The 20,360-nt window shown below is 44.2% G+C and overlaps 1 protein-coding gene across 2 annotated transcripts in view; it reads right to left on the reverse strand.

Annotated features, from left to right (window-relative positions):
* Pex14 (peroxisomal biogenesis factor 14) overlaps nucleotides 1–20,360 on the reverse strand; it is a 138,819-nt gene that overhangs the window by 71,947 nt on the left and 46,512 nt on the right. For both annotated transcript variants that reach the window (XM_033767448.1, XM_010628106.2), the window contains exon 3: nucleotides 9,743–9,827. In XM_033767448.1, the coding sequence (XP_033623339.1) occupies nucleotides 9,743–9,827 (85 nt within the window). The remainder of the gene's footprint in view (nucleotides 1–9,742; nucleotides 9,828–20,360) is intronic.

Here is a 20,360-nt window from a genome sequence, read left to right on the forward strand (position 1 = left end):
TCCAAAAAAAAAAAAAAAAAAAAAAAAGCAACCTTAAGAATCATGCGGGGCAGGGATGTAGTTCGGTGGCACTGTACCTGTCAAGGGCAAAGTCCTGAGTTCAATTCCTGGTACCACACACACAAAAAGAATCATGTGTGCAGTATGTCCCTTCCCCTCACTCAACCCATTGACCAATGAACAGCCTTATTCTTTCTTCTACTATGTCTGTGGTTCGTCTGTCCTTTCCCAAAAGTCTATGGAATAATTCAAAGAATCCTGATCAAAAGACTGAGGTCCTAATTTTATTTTTGCAACTTATTAGCTCTTCTTCACTTATCTGAGCCTCAGTTTCCTCATCTGTGAAACAGGAGAGAGGAGCAGTTCTAGGATCTATGAAATCATGTATTCATTTTTCAATAAATATTTACCAACTTGCTTACTATATACTAATAGTGAAGAAATTAAGAAGTTGGGCATGATGGTGCCCAACTGTAATCTCAGCACTTGGGAGGCTGAGGCAGAAGGATTGCTGGGAATTCAAGGCCACCCTGGGCTACACAGTGAGTTCCAGGCCAGCCTGAGCTACATGGCAAAACCCTGTCTCAAAAAATCAAAACAGAAGGAAAGAAGGGAGGGAGACAGGCAGTCAGGCAAAGGAAAGAAGAGACAGAGGGAGGGAGAGAGAAGAGGAGAAAGGAGAGAGAGAAATGAGACACGAGTGTTTCATGAACACCAAAATTCCCTACATAAAAATGCCATCACTTCTATTCCCGTTGCTGCTGCTACCAGGCCAGGCCAGGCCCTCCACACCCGACAGCAGACTTGGCAGGCCCTGCTCTGTAGTGGCGTGGTTGCTGCCAGGCTGAGGCAGTTTAAGAACACAGCCCAGCGTGAACGTCCTCTACAGTTCTGCAGCACGCTGGCTGGTCAACAAGTGCCACCAACAGTGCTATAACACTGGGCTCCACCCCCAGCTCCTCAATGCCTGGCAGATCCACCTCATTCTCCTCCCTGCGGGAGCCTCTCCCCATTAATGATGCCCCTCCTGCTCTTCTCCGTCTTTGCCCCTTCCTTCTCTCAACGCCAAGCTCAAAACTGAGCTTTGCTCCCTCTACTAAGTGGATATTGTAAGGGCAAGACGAAAGAAACTACCTGTGAACACTGGCATTTCACTGGTAAAGGGATGGCTAGCAATTCTGAGACTAGATGAATACTAGAGTTGAACATATAAATTACAGACTTTAAAAAAAAAAATAGAATTCCTTTTGAAAAACTGATTCCAGCCACCTACTGCCTTAGTCGCCATATATCCTCAGACTCAGGGCTGGCTGGGCTGGGCCCCAAGGTCCTGGGGAGCACAGATGAGATCGCTTCCTCAGAGAGCCATTTTACTCCAGCCTTGCCCTCCCTGGTCAGGTTCTGCTGACTTCTACCTGAGACAATGGCACATTTCGTGGGAAGGGATGGCGGATTTCGTTGATAAGTGCTCCCATCCGTTTTCCACTTTCCTCAAATGAGCTTCTGGCACCAGGAAAGACAAATACTTCAATGTTCTTTCGTTACATGCCTAATGTAATAATACTTCACACAAAAAGTAGTGAATAAAGTCTGACACCCCACCAATGGCCTAGGACATTAAAACATTCAAACATACACACACACCAGGCTAACACTGGGCACAGTAGCACAAGACTGCAATCTTAGCTACTCAGAAGGCTGAGGCAGGAGGATGACAAGTTAGAAGCCTGGGCAACTTGGTGAGACCCTGTCTCCAAATAAAAAGGGCCGTGGATGTAAATCAGTGATAGAGCACTTGCCTAGCATGCAGAAGGCTCTTAGATTCTATTCCCAGTCCTGCAAAAACAAATGTAATAGTCTAGATATTTCATTTGAAAACAACTCCTATCCTTCAAGTTTCTGAAACATTCCACTTATTTGAATATTTACTTTGAATCAAAAATTAAATTTATGAGCCAGGTACAGTAATACACATCGTACTCTCAACTACTCCAGAAGCTGAGGCAGGAGGATCACTTAAACCCAGAATTTAAAATCATCCCGGGCAATGTAGCAAAACCTTGTCTCAAAAAAACAAAAACAAAATTAAAGATATGAACCTATGTCCAATCAAAAAATGAAGAACGGAGGAAATTATTTTAGAAAGAAAGCATTTTTCATGTAATCAATGACCAGACTATCCCCTTAGAATCCAAATCTGAGTATTGTCAATAGTAGTTTGACATTGTCTTCTTTTTTCTACATATATTACGTTTATATTAAAAAACCTCATTTTATCATTTTCTGTGAAACACAATCTGATGAATTTTAACAAGAGAAATATCTCATAGCCTGCTCACCATATGTAAAATGCTCTTATCTTAGCACTGTGTCTTAATGACATGTGTTCAACAATGTACATGCAAGAATATTCATTAGGGCACTGTTAGAAGCAACAAAAAGACAGGAATAGACCTAAATCTCCACAAACTTGGGACTGCTTAAAAAAAGAAGTCTGTGCCAGGCGTGGTGGCACATGCCTGTAATCCCAGCACAGGAAGATCGTTGTGAGTTCAAGACCAGCCTGGGCTACACAGTGACTTCCAGGGCAGTCTGAATCACACAGTGAGACCCTGTCTCAAAGAAAAAAAGAAGTCTGATGCACACGTATACTGAAATACTACACAGTCACTCAAAAGAACGACACAGATCTGTCTGTATCCACATGAGATAGCTGCCAAGATGCAATGTCAAATGTAAAAGTGAAGAGCAAAATACGAGCTAGGCAAGGTGATACACATCTGTAGTTCTAGTTAACTGGGCGGCTGAGGCAGGAGGGCAACCTAACAAAACCCTGACTCCAAATTTAATTTTTTTTTTTAAAGTGCTAGGGGTGTAGCTCTGCAGTAGAACTCTTGCATAGCATGTGCAAGGCCCTGGGTTCTATCCTCAGTACCACCAAACAATAAAATAAAATAAGCCACCACTGTATTTAAAAAGTGTTAGTGTTTCTGTGGAAGGAGTAATAAATATTAATATGCTTTTATATGGCTAGATTATCTCTGGAATGATGCATAAGAAACTTAACAGCAGCATCCTCTGGGATGGGCATCCTCTCGGGGTAGGGAACAGGAATGAGAAAGGATAAGATGTATCTTCTTCACTATCTATCCTTAGCTGCTTGAATTTTCAGAACCATGCATCTTAGCTTTCCAAAAAAATTTTTTTAAATCTTAGTAACACTACATTACATGACAACATCCCTTTTGTCCTTTGCTTTCTCTGTCATGTTACTGTGGCCATGTAGTTTAAGAAAGAACTCTTTCTTCATCTTCATGGGAAACAGAAAAGCAATTGGGAGAAGCCAAGAGTGCCCAACCCAGACTTCAGCAGTGTGTCCCCAGCACAGTGAGCACAGGGAGCTGCAGGCTCAGCTGCCCTCTGGATGTAGGGCCATGGCGCATCGATTCCCTGTACTCAGCTGGCCTGGTTGCTTTCGTTCTCATCCTGGATTCAGAGAAAAATCTGCAGAGTTCAAGACAAGTTTGGATAACAAGGGAAGCAGGAAAATTGATTGGGGGGGGGGAACCAGTCAGTGTGATGAATAGGCTGGGCCAGAACAGCAGGTGACGGATATGCAGATGCAAGACTGGCAGGGAAGGAGGATGGTCCGTGCACAACAGATGGATGGAGATGCTCAATCATCCTCAGGAACAAGCACGGCTGCCACACAGTCCTGGCTGCTCCGCCTGGGCACCTCACTCACCCGAGGGACACAACCCCACCCCAGAGGCTCTCTGCACCTGCCCTACGCAGGGTGGAGCCCAGGGGAGGAGTGGGAAGTAGGGAGGGGTAATGCCACCCTAATGCAAGCTGGACTTGAGGCCAACTGCTGGTGGCCTTTTCTCTCACTTGCCCTCTTCCTCCAGCTCCGAAGCCATGCCCACTTTGTCTGTCTAGGTGCTCGCTCTTCCAAGGAAGACATTTATGGCAGGGTGACCTGTTTGCCCTGGACTGAGGGGCAACAGGCAGCTCAGTATAAAATCAGACAGCCCCAGGCAAAGCAGAATTGTCAACCACGTAGTTCATGTCTACTGGCCTGTTTTCTCTTTCTTTTTGTGGTCAGTGACAGAGATTCTAGAACAGTGATGGCGAACCTTTCAGTGCTTTCAATGATAACAAACAGCCGGCTGTGGCATGTAGGTTTGCCACCACTCTCCTAGGCCAACCTGCTTGAGTCAAACTCCACAGATAAGGGTACTTGTCTCTCAGTCATCTAAGACTAACAGATAAGAACAAAACCAAAACAACCCCACTTTATTCCTTTCTTTTCTCAGAATAGGGATGTCTTCTAGAATGTCCATGATAAGTTGGGCCTCACAGCCCACACCTGTAATCACAGTACTCTGGGAGGCTGAGGCAGGAGGATAGTAAGTTCAAGTCCAGCCTGGACAACTTAACGATTTAGTGAAAACCGGTCTCAAAAGGCAGAATGAAAAAGGCCTGGGTATGAGTACCTCAGTATGAAGACCCTCAGTTAAATCGCTAGTATAAAAAAAAAAAGTGCTTGATATACCAGATCCAATACTCCAATAAATATAGGAACAAATCTAAACCTTGAAGCCATAATCCATGTCTCGTTAACAAAGACTCAGAAGGGCCAGACGGCCTCTCACAGGGCCAACACTACTCCTTCCAGCTCAGCCGCAGGAATTCCGGGGAAGAGGAAAAGGCGTCAGTCCAGCAAGGGGTGGCTCTGGCAAGACGCGCACCCCCTACCCGCAACCTGTCTGCTGGACCCCAGCTCCAGGAACAAAAGCTTTGTAAAAAGACTTCTGGCTTCACTAAGACACATTAAAGAATTAATTATAAAGTAAAGCTGAAGGAGAAAATTAATTTTAGAAACACAAGAGGTTACTTTTTTTTTTTCCTGGAGATGGGGGAGGAAACACAGTTATTTTCGTTTTCATCCTGGGGGCACAAGCTGGGAGCTGTCCAGTCGATAACCTGGCCATCAGAACAAGGTTTGTAATTAAAAGGTCAGTGACCTGGAAAGCCAGGGCCCTACTCCCAGAGCTTCTCAGTAATGACGGAGCTATTAAATTAAGACTGTTATGAAATCAATGCTAAAAAAGCTTTCATGGTAACGAGATTCCATTCAAGGACATGCAAACTACCTCATGAAATGGACACAAATGATAAAAAAAAAAAAAGAAAGAAAAGTAATAAAAGAGAGTTAAATTGAAATCTGTGTAAGAATTTACTCCTCCTTAAAATACTCCAGTGAGAGAAGCCCTTCACCTCTAGCCCAATACCAAGGTTGAGCCCAGCAGGCTTCTTCCTCAAGTTCATTTCCAGCAAGGAGGCAGTTTTGCTATGGGGGTTCCACTTTCAGGAACAGAGAAGAAAGGTAAAATCTGGTTTCACCTTGCAGAATGAGAAAGTAGTGGTGTGTTTCATTTAGTTTTCCTCTTTTCCATTCCCATCCCCCACACAGTGACTATTTATTAGATGAAAGAGAAAGCGGCCCTTACTAATATACTTCAGAAGAGCACAATAAGTAAAAGTGTCAGCCAGCACCACCCTGGCCCCACTCTGCAGGATTGTGCAGAAAAACACACGACATTAATCTTATCCCACAAGCCTGCTTTGCAATAGGTACCCAGGAGCAGTCAACAGACAGGTCTATCTCCTGTGCCACCCTAACTCCTCCTGCCCCTCTACCCCTTTGTAGTCAGCCTGCTACACAGGTGTGGAAGAAGGCTGCCTCCCACATCTCCTGGTTGGACAGGTATCAGATCAACCTCTCTAATGACAACTTCCAAGCTTCTAACATTCTGCATTGACTCTGGTGCTGTTTTTCAGTCCCTCCAGCCTGCTGGATCCCAGCCTGATGACAGCCCCAGATAGGATGCCTCCCTGGCAAGAACTGCTTCTATATATAGACCGGCTCTAGGAGGGCTCAAGCCCCACACACAGGCCAATCATCATCGTGTGTGGCTGCCTCTGCACTTGACGTGTCCTCTGCAGAATCGAGAGCTTGGAAGGAAAACAAAAACATTCATCCTAATACTCTGAAGGTGAACAGCTGCTTTTCTCTTTCATCCAAAAAATTCCCGATAAAAGGAAGAAATGCTGTAAATTACACAAAATGGCAGTACAAACTTCAAAGAAAATGATAAATGATTCTAATAACTTCATGTTTCTCATTAATGACTCCATATTCAGACTTTAAAACATCCAAAAGAAATCTCAAAACAAAAACCCTGAAAACCTAAACAAGACAGACCTCTGCAAATCAATGCCCTCCCATGCCCACCCCCTCATGCTCTGCTCCCCACCCCCTCAGAGAGCACAACACTTAACCTGTCAGGAGCAGGCAGGATGCTGCCCCTGCGCTGCGGTTTCACAATAAAACAAACTCAGATGATGCGCCTAAAGTAACCCTCATCTTCCACTGAACTGACATGCACTACAGGGACCTCAATTTCTATATTAAATATTAAATAATATTAAAAGAAAAAATTGGATTTGCCTTTTCAGGAAAGAGATGTTTATTAAAAAAAAGAAAGTCAAGATTATAATTCAAGTCAGTGCTCCACTGCAATTCCCTGAAGTGACATCTGCTAGGAAAAGCCCAGGCGACAGTAGCTGGGAGTGCGCCCAAAACCAGAGCCTCAAACCCACCGCCGCGATCCTGCGGGGAGCTGGAAGCCTGGGTGCCAGAACCCCGTCTGCCCGCCCACAGCGAGCCACGCTCTTCCCTTCCACAGCCACCCTTAGGGACAGCGTAGGTCTCCTGGCTCCGCCACCACCAGAGGTGGTGTCAAGCTGTGTGATCCTGTGAGCCTGACCCAAGGAACAGCAGAAATTCAAAAGTGAAGTTCAAACCCACAAAAGGGCTTTTCTTTCCCCAGACACCCATCAAACCTTGGAGTTCTCTGCCCAGAAAAGGTCCTGCCAGAACTTACTCTACTGGGATCGGAAATGGATAATTGCCGACTGAAGCAGCATTTTAAGAGGATAATGGAGATGGCTGATTAGCCTCGGTGATGCTGGGTTTAAGAACAAGGGTAAACTCGTGTGGCTGTCTTTAGAAAAAGAAGGGTAGGGTAGCTTCTCACAGTGTTCCGAGCACCCAAAATTCTAACAGTGCTAATCCAGGTTAGGGAACCACTCTATCAACAAACACACGTCTCCTTCAGGTCCTTGCTCACACTCCACCCTCTCGCAGTAGCTGACATCCATCCCTCCTTCCCTGCTTTCCGGTCCCCTGGCACCTGTCAGCAGACAGAATACATTCTCCACTTTTCCATTCTGTCACTGCCTGCCTCCCGCCATTAGAATGGCTGCTCCCTGAGGACAGGGATTTTTGTCTATCCCGTTCTCGGCAAATCTCTCGTGGCAAGCGAGAAGCAGGGTGGCACAGGGTGCACACTAACTCTTGGGTGAACTCATTCACCACTTATATTTTTTAAGAGCAGAAAATAATAATTGCACAGAACAGTTTCCTGTCTAGTAATTACGAGCCAAGTGACTCAAAAGAAGTATTTGAGTTCTCTGCCCAGAAAAGGTCCTGCCAGAACTTACTCTACTGGGATCGGAAATGGATAATTGCCGACTGAAGCAGCATTTTAAGAGGATAATGGAGATGGCTGATTAGCCTCGGTGATGCTGGGTTTAAGAACAAGGGTAAACTCGTGTGGCTGTCTTTAGAAAAAGAAGGGTAGGGTAGCTTCTCACAGTGTTCCGAGCACCCAAAATTCTAACAGTGCTAATCCAGGTTAGGGAACCACTCTATCAACAAACACACGTCTCCTTCAGGTCCTTGCTCACACTCCACCCTCTCGCAGTAGCTGACATCCATCCCTCCTTCCCTGCTTTCCGGTCCCCTGGCACCTGTCAGCAGACAGAATACATTCTCCACTTTTCCATTCTGTCACTGCCTGCCTCCCGCCATTAGAATGGCTGCTCCCTGAGGACAGGGATTTTTGTCTATCCCGTTCTCGGCAAATCTCTCGTGGCAAGCGAGAAGCAGGGTGGCACAGGGTGCACACTAACTCTTGGGTGAACTCATTCACCACTTATATTTTTTAAGAGCAGAAAATAATAATTGCACAGAACAGTTTCCTGTCTAGTAATTACGAGCCAAGTGACTCAAAAGAAGTATTATTTGGTCCAGAGTTAGTTTCTCTCTCTCTCTCTCTCTCTCTCTCTCTCTCTCTCTCTCTCTCCTCTCCCTCTCCCAGTCAGGGATTTATTAAAATTAAACAGATTAGATGGAGCTCCTGATACTAAAACTGCTCAGCAAAGCCTGCGGTGGGGAAGTGCCGAGCAAACACCAGAGACATTTGTCTCTAAATTGCTCTAAATACCTTCTGCAAATGAAATTCTAACCCAGCTGCGTTTGAGAGAAAATGAGGACTAACTGGTCATTGTCGGTGGAGAGAAGATCAGACAGTTATAATACTGCACAATATACTGGGCTAAGGATCTCTCGGCAACCATAGATTTTGTCTCAGGTTACCCCGGGTAATCAGCTCAGCTTTTAGGCTCAGCTTTCCCCCGCTTCGATGCTTTGATGAGAGAGCTGAAATCCCCAAGCTTTTATGATTAATTACTCCCCATAGGTACACATATTTCAAGGAAAAACTCTTTTATGACATGATGCTTGCGGAATGGAGAGGCCAGCCAACACACTCCAAATTTTAATAATCTCCTAATGATGGGGGTGAGCCGACGCAGCCAGGGAACACGCAATGCCCCTCACCAACTCTGTTGCAAGGACCAGCCCCGGGAGGCTGCAAAGCAGCTGCCTGTGAATAAAGTGCCCGGGCGTCCTATGCCCAAACACTGGGGTGCAGCCCACGGAGGCGTGGGTGCGGGGCATCCCTGCAGGGCAGCATGGGGCACCAGGGAAGTGTGCCCAGAACAACCATCATCCATTCCCACCGACCCAAAAGTGATGGAAACGTCAGAATTTTAAGGCCAACAATCCAGTTTTTACAGAAGAAAGGAATTTTGCTTTGAGGAAAACTCACTCCTCCCCTGTGTAATATAAAGGCTTTTAAACAACTTCCTAGATTTCTACAAAATTAAAGAGTTCTAAGAATAAAAAGTCCACTTTCCTTTTCAGTTGGTTAATTGTTTTCACTTTACACACACACCAAAAAAAATGTCCTAAATTCCAACAGAACTAGAATAGATTGTGTCTGCTTCAGACCGAATTTGTCGGGATCATTTTGTCCCTGCTTACAGAAATACCATAAAACTAGTAATTTACCACTTCAATCTGTAAGTCAGGCTGACCCCCAGCTTGACCCTAACCTGACAGCATTTAGTCATCTTGCTTCCCTTGCCCTTTGCTTCTTTCTTCCTCATTCCTTACTGAAGCAGCAGCTTCCTTGCCTAAGGCCAGTCATTCCGCAGCTAGGCTCAGTAACAGAAGACAGGACCAGAGAGTAGAGTAACCCACACTTGTCCAGGGGCCAATGTTGCTATGGAACACTGCCTTTGTCGTGGTGTCCTTGGCCTTCTATCTGGTGCTTGATTACCCAAACCATGTAATCTTGCCAGAGGCTCCACTGTTAGGAAGGAACCCTGCACTCTGGATTTGGGAAGTTTCCCAGACCCCCAACTTTACACAAGTACACAGCTGTGAGAGATCTTTGCCGCACTCGGCACCTGCCTTCCACTCTGTGCCTTCCACCTGCCCCAGCCCCAGCCCCAGCCCCACCCACTGTGCAGCCGGAAGCACCTGTACCTTTCTTCTTAAGGAACGCTTTCCTGGTCGCAAGTGGGCTCTGGCGGACCCGAGAATTCTGTAGAAACTTCACTGCTGTGGCAATCTGGTGGGGGAGATAAAACAGAAAGTAAGCTTCAGTTGTATGAATTTCAAGATGAAAAATTGAGAGTTCTGGGCCCTACACTTAAGTGAACACTGTGGTCAAATGTTTAGCTATTTCTTAAATTTCAAATCTACATAAATGCAAGACTAGATTACTAGGCTGGGAGTGGTGCCTCATAACCCGTAGTCCCCCAACTTGGGAGGCTGAGGCAGAAGGATCACTGTGAGTTCAAGGCCAGTCTGGGCTACACAGTGAGTTTAAGGCCAGCCTGAACTACATAGTGAGGCCCTGCTTCAAAAAACAAAACAAACAAAAAAGTGCTATATTACCCGCCTGTCTTCACTGACTTTTGATTTTGACACCTGTATCTGAGTCAATCATATGTAATGCCCAAAACCAAGCTTTGCAGACCTGCAAAGAGCTTTTCCTATCTTCTCTCTGAGCTGCTTCTTCAGCCATGCTCATGGAGTGTCCACCCTTGTGCCACACAAGCCTTCTTCCTCCTTTGGAAGGCCTCCTTTTCCCACCTCAGCCTGTCAACATGCTACATACATACATGCGCTCCTCAGTACAGCCCCTTTACAGCCAGTTCTAACTCCTTGGAATCTTCCTTACATAAGTAAGCCATCCCCGATCTCCCCATTCTCCTCAACTCCTCAATGCTGAGGTTGTACCATATAATTGAAGGCATAATTATACTGTCTTCTGATGTTCAGGCAGCCTCCCCAACTACTCTGCATGTAACTGAGGGGAAGAGACGGTGCTCCTGTAGAGAGCCTGGCAAAGCGCTGAGTGTCTATGGACTAAAAAAAGGGAATGTAAGAGACAATACACGTGGCCGGTCACAGTCCCTCCCATGAATGGAGCTGAATTCTGAAGAGCCTTCAAAGGGCAAAATTGGGGATTCTCTGATATAAGCTGCCAGATTATCTACCTCTGGTGATGAATATTATTTCATGAAATCTTCATAACTACAAATAAGCCAAGGAGGGGGCAGAAGGGAAACTGGTAAAGGCATTAACATCCATAACACTCAGCATACACACAGGCCTGTGTTCACACACTGCCTATCTGCTCCCCATCACAGACACTGGTCCGACTACAGGAAATGCCAGCCTGCCTCAGGTGGCGAAGGGGCCACTTGGAATGAGTGGCACTATTCACAGCATCAAGAACCAAAAGAATCATGTGGTCTCCTGTTGCAGATAAGACCAACAGGCCCACAGTTAGCTCACTTGTGAGTTGTTAAAAACAAACATTTCCCAGGAGCCAGATGTAAGAAAGTTTTCTACAATCCTAAAAGTAAGGGAAACAGCTGTACAGAGCTGCAAACAAAGTGCTATGACTATAAATAAAATCCAAGTCACAAATCATCTCCTTCCCCATATTTATGTCGATTTAATACTGAAATCAGGCAAATTTACCAGAAACAAAAGATGTGAAGATACATCAGAAAGGGAGGGGGGGGAATGGCCAGCGAAACTCCCTTATCTTCCCTGTAATCCCTTTGTGGGAAGCTCACCCTAGACTTCTCCCTAAAGCATGAGCTCCGTGTCCTGACCCTCCTGGTCTGGGCCTGTCACCCAAATGATACACGTGTGCTCCTGAGGGCCACGCCCAGCTCACTGTGGGCCACCATCTTCCCTCTAACACAGCAAACAGCACTGCCCGCCAATACGAAGTACAGTGACAACTAACCATCTTGGGCTAAGGAAAAATCTACCTGGAGCTTCCAGAACCCCAAAACTGTGTATCATCCCCTTAGCTCCTCAACCAGAACACCTCAGGTTGCATCAAAAACCAAGAAAAATCAAATAAGTATCTACAATACTGGTGCATTTTAATGAAGAAATGGAGGGATGAGAGATATATAAAGAAAAGGGAACGAGTGAAAGAGGAAAATAAAAAGGGAGATGGCAGAAAGAGACAAACTATAAAGGGCAAAAAAGTAAATTTTTTTTAAAATGGGGGGGGGATGCCCAAAGGAAGAAAGGCCCATGCTCCAGAAAGGGAAGGGACAAGTATGTACACATCCAAGTCCCGTGGGGTCAACACCAATCTGCACTGCTCAGATGGCTCTGGGATAATTGTTCTTCACCTGGAGGAAAAATACATCTTCAACACACAAGAAAATGACAGTATTGCTATCATGTGGCAGTCTCTGTGGCTGGGATATGTGCACCAGGTGTGGGAGGAAATGTGGATGAACAGGTCTTAGGCAGGAGATGCAAATAGCACAGCTCCCATCATTCACCCACAGAAAAAAGAAGCCTTTCCCGCATCCTCCCAAAATTTCCCATGACAGAGAAAGAAAGCAAAATCCCACCACTAAAATGCACAGGTTTCACCTTGCTTTTTTAATATAGTCCTTGGTATATGCATTTCTGGTCAGAGAGCAAAGTTCTGATGGGTTTAATGGTGCACTCAATGCAGTGCTTGGCGCATTCCATCAATTTTTTTTTTAAAAATTGCATCTCTTATTTCTTTAAATACATTAATCAGCCTAGTGTAGGCAAAACGGATCCATCGGACAATGCAATAAACATGAATTATCATCTATCCAACACGCATAATGGCTTAAAAATACATAATAGCAGGTGTAGTTTAAATGATTAGTTATTACACCTGTGGTGGGTCTGATTCAATTGGGAAAAATCATCTTTAATAGGTTAAAAGGTTTAGATCACCATGCTTTCCTTAAAGTGGCTGCAGAGAGGGGATGATGGAGTGCTCTGTCATTAGTAATTCATTTAAGAAAAACGTGGGGTATATAGCAAAGAACAGCATAAACGAGCGAATCCAATTTAAACATCAGGTAAAGTAGAAAACACCTTTTAAAAAAGCAAGATAAATGAATTTGGAAGGGAGATGAAATTGATGTATTTATTTTAACGGGAATTTGACAAAGTCCCGGCACACTTCAAACTTGCAAAAATATGAACAATTTCTTTTCAAGTTTCCATTCACTAATTTCAAGTCATATAAAATGATACTGCCAAACACCTACATAAAGTGTATCTGGGGCTTGTTTATGTTCCTCTTGATCTTTGTCTGAAAATGCAGGCGACAGGCAAATCGCATATTTAACGGCATCCGTATGTATCACTACACCAGATGCAAAAATATGAAGCACCCCAACTAACAGCCCCAACATAATGTGCTGAACAAGAAAGACCCAGGTAAGCAGCCACATGTAAGTGTGAACCCATGAAAACCTCTCTCCTCCTTTCACTGATTAGTTCTCTGGCTACTCCTCACTTTTCTCCTCCCTCCCCACAAGACACTGGCCCTACAATGGGGGGGGGACCTGTCCAACCTCCAGTTTTATAGCCCTATGATTCATACATTGACAGTAAAAGATTTCCCAAAACTCCTTACCCATAATGCGAAGATCTTCGCCCACTGAATAACTAGCAGGGTGTTCGCTTTGGGTCTTTCACCCACCTATTGTTGGACACTTTTCATTAACTTCATGAAGCAATTCAACTGACTCTCCTCTGCAGAGGCCCAACACACACAAAATGCTTTTGTTGGATTCAATGATGGGTTGCTGCAGCCTGTCCTGTGTTATCGTTTGATTTTCTAATTAGAAGATGAATGTGACTATTCATGGGTTATATTTGTGCCCAAATAAATTACACAAATTCAGGCCAAATCTTCCGCCTCAATGTCAAAGATGTAAAACGGAGATGGGAACTTTATTGCCCATGTTGTGGGAGTGCAGCAAACCCGGGAAAATTCTGACACAAGGCTCCTGATGCCACTGTCGAGCCACTCGCTGTGGAGCCCGTGATAAATACTGAACTGCCTTTCCTCTCCCCTTCTCCTGCACTGATTGAGTTCTTAATGAGTGCACCTCAAATTACCAGTAGCTAAATAAAAATACAGATGACAAACTCAGAAAAAAACAGAAGCAAAGTTTCTCTTGCCCCTTAATCCCTATGGCCCTATCATCTATTCTCCTGCTCCTCCCCAAGCAAAATAAAACAACCTCACCACCATCAACTCCACAATTTTAACAAAACTTGGTAACTTCCATTGGTTATCACTTTAGAGGTAGAGGAAAAACTGAGGTGCAAAGGAAAGCAGTATATTCTTTGCCATCTCGTAACCTAACTGAGGTTACACTAGAGACCTCCAGCAACTCAGAAAAAGAGAAAGGAAAGTCAAAATATTGGCCAAGATGATTGGCCAAATGAGAGAGATTCATGTTTGAGGATTTGTAACTGTATAAATCAGGGGAGTACAGTGTACTCGGAGCTTATGTGCTGTGAACTGTGCGTTGTCAAATGCATCGTGCCAGGTAAGTAATCCCCAGCAGGAAGAATCCAGGTTCGCAACGGTCTTCACCGAAGAGATATTTCCTATGTATTTTCCATTCTCCTACAAAAGACCTGTACATTGTAATCTTCAGAGTGCACACTTAATTTCTGCGCAAGGGTGAAGGGAGAACAGAGCTCACCTAATAATGAACCTGGGGTCTGAGGGACCTTAGCACTTTGCACCTGACATGTTAACCTGATGCATTGTCCCCAGTGACACTTATTTGGAATGCCACCAATTCCAGCACTCCTGTGTACTATATACACATCTATCTCCTAAAACGTAAGCATTCATTAGCCATTTTAAAATATTAAAAATATTCAAAAATTAATGATACTAATAACCAAAGCCAAGTCTTTTTTAAACCCGGAGCGATCACGACTAGAGGGCAAGGGGAAATGGCCAATATGTGGGCCTGAAACCCCACTTCAGCGCCGCTGCTATGCGCTGCTCAGATTAAATTGCCTGTGAAAGGTTCCTCCGCTCCTGCTCTAAAGCAGATACCCAGAATCCTGTTAACAAGCATTAGACCAAAGCCAACTCAAGTTTTAACAAGGGCAGACTTTAAAAGCCAGGCAGTGCCATGAAAGAGAAAACTGTCTTGAAGCAGAAATGCTGTGTTTTAGTAAGAAATCAGTACTCTGTCAGGAGTTCCTTGACAAATATGGTCATCGGTGGCACAAGGAAATAGTTGCAAAGCAGCTGTTAATCAGAGAAACACATCGTAGAACGCTGATGCTAGCACTCGTGAAAAAATGCAACGGGCTAATTATGAAGCTATATATCTCACTAAAGAGGCCACGTTCCTTGAGATTCCAGGCAGAGCACTCTGGGATTCAGGGTCCTAGGACAACATAATTCTGATTTTCTGCAGCCAGAGTCCTCTCTGATATACCATTCACAAGCAAGCCTAGGTACTCCATTTCTCTCTCAGTTCTACACACTCTTGCCAGAGCACAGCCTGGGGAGGGAGGAAAGGAAGCAGGGCAGCCACAAGCCACATTCCAAGATGCTGTATGAATATGTCCAGAAGGTGAAAGAGCCTAAACCAGAGTAGGAGAAAAATCTATGAACATGCAAAGAAAGGAAACATCGGAGTCACACTCAAGTGTGGCAGGAGGGCAGATGTGTGAGAGTCAATAGAGAAGCATCCCCCTCAAAAATGAAAAGAAAGAATACAGAGCAGCAGCAAAAAACAAAAAATTAGAGATGACTGTATTTGAAATCTCAGAGGAAGGAAAGGAGCTTCCAGAAGGCTGCTCTCAGAGCGTGAAATCCAACTCAGGGAAGCCAAGGGTCTCAGAGCCAGGTATGGAGGGGAAAGTTAATATGCAGAGGAAGACTCTGTCAGCCAAAATTCAAAATGATCCTCTGCAAGGACAAGGAGGAATGGCTCCCCGAAACCAGACTAGTGGGAGTGGGGTAGCAGGAGGGGGGCCCTGCACGCTCGGAGTAAAAACCACTGGAATGGCAAGAGGGGAATAACCTTGAGGTGGACAGGCAGCTCTAGTAGCCAAGCACAGAGCCAAAGTGCCCCCTAGCCGGAGTCGGTGGAGGCACAGGCCACAGGCGGCCGCTCCGCTAACTCACACAGCCCAAATTAAGTGTTTTCACTCAGGGAAAATGAAATGTTTTGCAAGATGAAACAGAATGAAAATTGAGGTTTTAGGTAATTACTAGTTGGCATTTACATATCACGGGCTGGTTCAACACCTATTCATTTTCCTCTTTTATTTTCAATTTTTAAAAATTGCTCATTAAAAATGAACAGATGACAGTGACAGGATTTTTTTTGTATTCTTTCCCCCTCTCTGAGGGTTACAAAATCAAGAGGTACCTTTTTAGTCCATTTATCTACAATTAACACACACACACACACACACACACACACACACACAGAGGTACGTTCCATTTATATTAGGGAGAAAAAAAGAGAAGGGAACATCCACAAAACCACAAGTTCAAAACTGAAGACCGTGGGCTGCCCTGAGCTGGCCCTGCACCTGGGGAGGAGTGAGATCCCCGGGGGCGCTGGAGGAGTTAAAGGAAAGAGCCTCTGTTTCAACTGGAATTTCCTGGTTTGGGTCATTGTGTCCTTCCCATTGTTGATTTGGGTTACAACCCTATACTAATTAAGCTTGTGGGCCCTAATTTCCTTTGTTTTACTTTCCTCTGTCCTTTTGTTTTTCACATTAAAGAAATAAAATACCTCTGGTAGAAGTGCACAGAGTTAACATGACAGAACATAATATATTTTAGGGTCTATTATATAAATCTGTATTTAAGGAATTCTAAAGCATGCATTGTTGACCCTATTTTCTCTCTCTAAAACACAATGGTATATGAAGAAAAGCCCTTATGAAAAGTGGCAACTTCACATGTGCAAAATCTACCTTTCAAAGTGAAATATCTCTGCCATCTGAATTTTTTTCTTGGCCCTAGTTAAAAGTATTGCATTAAAAAAATATTGCATGAATGGCTTGCCAGAATTGTTATTGTTTTGTTATTTTACTGAAATAGTTCTCCCAGAAATGTTTGTGGAAATATCTATTATCAGGTGACGGTGATCTCAGGGACAGAAGGTAACTTCAGCGAGGTTTTCCTGTCCAGCCAAGGACTGTGGGTGCCACCTCCAAGCCCAAAGAGAGATGCAGAGCTTGTGGCCACGCTGCAGACGCTGCATTCTGCTGTGAGTCTGCTGCAAAGAGAGCTGGAGAATACACGCTTGCCAGGGAGGAAATGAAAACCCTTGCTTCTGGGTTAAGATCAAAGTTCCTTTTCAGGAAAGGTTGAGAAGGAAAAAGATTTTCTCCTTCAGAGAAAAAGAAAAGCAAATTTAAATGCCTTGTCCCCGTGCATCCCTACCTGAATTTATACAGCAGCCCCTCTAATTTTTGATGCAACCAACAAAGCAGTTACCCAAAGAGGGGAGAGGAAAAAAAAAGGATGACATTTGCCTTTTCCTTGGCTTTGAAATCCAACTGGCAGCAAATTGTTTGAAGTCCTGTTTAGAGAAGAAACTGTAATAGCCTCCATACTGAAAAGAGGAGGAAAATGCCATTATACACGGATCACGGTAGCAGTGACCTCAGCGGAGAAGGCAAACGAGCTGGCTGCAAGCCGGAGGTTCGGCCAGCCTGCCAGGAACAGATATAAAAGGTTTATGTGCCAGAGTCGAGTGGCAAGAACAGGGTGCTAGGTCCCAGGAGGTAGCAAGAAAAGGAAAGAAGCTCCAATTTCCTCACACAGTGTCTTTTCACAGCTCCTTGACTATTCCTTCTTGCATTTTGCTTTGGTTTTATATTTTTCAATATTCCTCTAATTTCCCTGCACTGTTAAACAGGAAGCACTAGGCTTCATGTTATAAAATTAATGAAGGTGTCAAGCTGTTGAGTTAAATCACTCCAAAGGAATGCAATGACTCAGTGTCCAAGATGCTCCCTAGGAGAACTGTGAGCTCACATGGTGACGGTGACGGCGGCTGGTGACTCCAACACTAAAAATATGTAGCACACAGTCCCCAGGGCCTTCCTAATGATACCACTGCCTGCAACTCCTAGGCGTTTCCTCCCTGCCACCGGCTGGATTTTACGCCTTCTGAAAGTGACTTCTCCACTCCAGCTCCTTCAGGTGCTCAGCAGATGGGGCCCCACTTCAGCTCCCACTTTTGTTTTTAAGTCTGGGCCAAAGGGCGATTGTGAAAGCTGTCTCTAGTCATGCTCGACTGAACTGTGTGATGATTAGGAAGGGGACGGGAAACGGTTGTGTCCTGGATAGCAGCAACCTCAAGCACTAAGTCATCACTGAGGTTAGACACTGAAGAGAGAGCAACCAGGTGGTGTGGGGCAGGCTCCTTTCTCTCTCAAGGGCTGGACAGCTTTTGCTGGGAGGGCAAGATGGGCTCCTGGATTCCAAAGATAACCTCTGGACAAGAGATACTGTCTACTGTTACCACATGCAGCACAAAATTAAAACCTTCAAGAAAACATAACTAGCCCTCCTGCCAGATATTCCATAAGAAAATTGGAAAGACACTGGATGTTATCAAATAGATTTGAATTCAAGAAAGAACCAGTCAGGGGCTGGGGGTTTAGCTCAATCGTTCTGCTACTCTGCCTGCCTCGTAAGCGCAGTGCAAAGTCCCAAGTTCAGTTCCCAGTACCAAAAATAAAAAAGAACCAGCCAGGTTTGGGCATATTTGTAATCCCACTACTTAGGGAGGCTGAGACACTAGGACTGTAAGTTGGCAACTTAATGAAACCGTATCAAAATTAAAAATAAAAATAAAAAGGGCCAGGGACACAGCTCAGTAGTAGAACACCCCAGGGTTCAATCCTTAGCACCACAAGAAAACAAACAAAAAGAACCAGTCATAGCTTAGAAATAGTTCAAATCCAGAAGACAGCAAGAAAAGAACTTGAAATAACAAATGTGGGTAGCTAAAGATCAGCTTTAGCTCCACCAGGAAATAGAGGAAAATAAACAATTTAAGTCTGCTATTAACAGAAGACCACCAAGTCCTAGCTCCTGCTATTATTTGAGATTATTTATTTTATGGCATAAGGGAAAAAACAGAAGTAGGAGTTCCAAAGTATGATTCATAATAGAGTAGGTTGGCAGACTTCAAAATCTTCAAATTGACAACAAGATGACAGGGACTGGAAACTTACTATTCAAATGGTCAAAGGCAATCAGTTCTTCACAAGGGAAAGTTACCTCCTCAGCAAGCAGGACAACTGGCACAACCAGCTCTGACAGTAAGTGGGGTGACAGACACCAGATGTACCAGATGTACCACACAGTCACATGAAACAAGTTGGCGCCCAGGTTTCATTTCTGAGAGTGGGGTCTCTAACACAGGTCCCACCTCCATAGCTGACTTCAAAAGTAAATTGTCCATGAAAAGTGTGTGGCACAGACAAGCAAGACAAGCCTCGCCTCTGAGGCAGGTGAAGTGTCAGAATGTTTACAGATCTTTCAGAGTGAAGCAAGGATTGCAACATTGATTTTCATACCACTGTCAGATCTGTACCTACAGAGTACATCTGGGCTACCAAAGTGCAAATCCAGAAGAAAAACTCAATCAAGAGGTATCAGTTCAGCCTCTGATAAACCTCAATTTAGAAATTTTCAGCTCAGCAAGGAAAACCATCACAACACAGAAATAGTCTTCAAGGTTCTGAACCATTCAGCATCCTTTCACTAGTCATAAACATTCCTGTTATCACAACCACAGCTTTGAATAACCAAGCACTTGAAAAAGTAAACGATTCCACCAAGGCCTGCCAGGCACCAGCGCCATCTTGGCCACACAACTCCATGTCGCATCAAGGCTGGGAGGGTGACAAAGAGTCTTTATTCCCTCACATGACACTCAGCAACCAGGGTAATCTAGGAGATGCCAAATGAGCATATACTGCATTTAACAATTAATGCAAAATTTACTGAATTCCCACAATTAAACAAACCGGTACTACTGTGTACCCCTCCCCTTCTAAATCAATGACAATTCATTTCAAACTCCTTCCAGCTCTGTCTGGGAGAACAGAGAGAGAAGTTCACTTGTGATATCCAAAGGATTATGAATTATCATCTTGCTCTGTAACCTTCTTCCTACTTATAGGGTGAGGTATTTAGAAATTACAAAAATCCCTAAATGTCTTCAATTTTTCACAAAGTTCCTGAGACACTGCTCATGGTTTTCTGTTCACTGTCCTTTCTCTCTTCTTGCCTGTTTAAACACATGGACATGGAGTTATTAACTTTTACAGGAAAGACAAATAAAATAATGTCGAAGCAAGAACGCAGTGATGTCAGGCTGCAGCTAGCACCACTCATCTGTGGGAATCCGATTAGCGCTCGAGTGGCAGAGCTACCTGGAAAAGTGCTCACAATCAAATAAAAAAATGATACCAAAACATTAACCTGATGGCTAAAAACTCCACATTTAAACAGCTAAAGTAATAAAGGAGCTTTTATTGAGTATTTTTTATATTTCATTATGCCCCAAATTGACGAGGACTCCCGGATACATTTTCTAGACTTTTGGTTGCTCAAATCAAATGCTCTCTTGGACTTTTTTTTTTTTTTAACTGAAAAGAAACAGTATTTCTTGTAAATATGAATGAAAAGATTAAAGCCTCTCCTACAATATCGACATCAGCCTTGAGTGCAAACAGCCAAACATGGTCACAAACAGAAGCAGTTGTT

The sequence above is a fragment of the Fukomys damarensis genome, unplaced genomic scaffold (assembly GCF_012274545.1).
Source record: "Fukomys damarensis isolate Sample0158 unplaced genomic scaffold, DMR_v1.0_HiC HiC_scaffold_23, whole genome shotgun sequence".
In the NCBI taxonomy this organism is placed as follows: domain Eukaryota; kingdom Metazoa; phylum Chordata; class Mammalia; order Rodentia; family Bathyergidae; genus Fukomys; species Fukomys damarensis.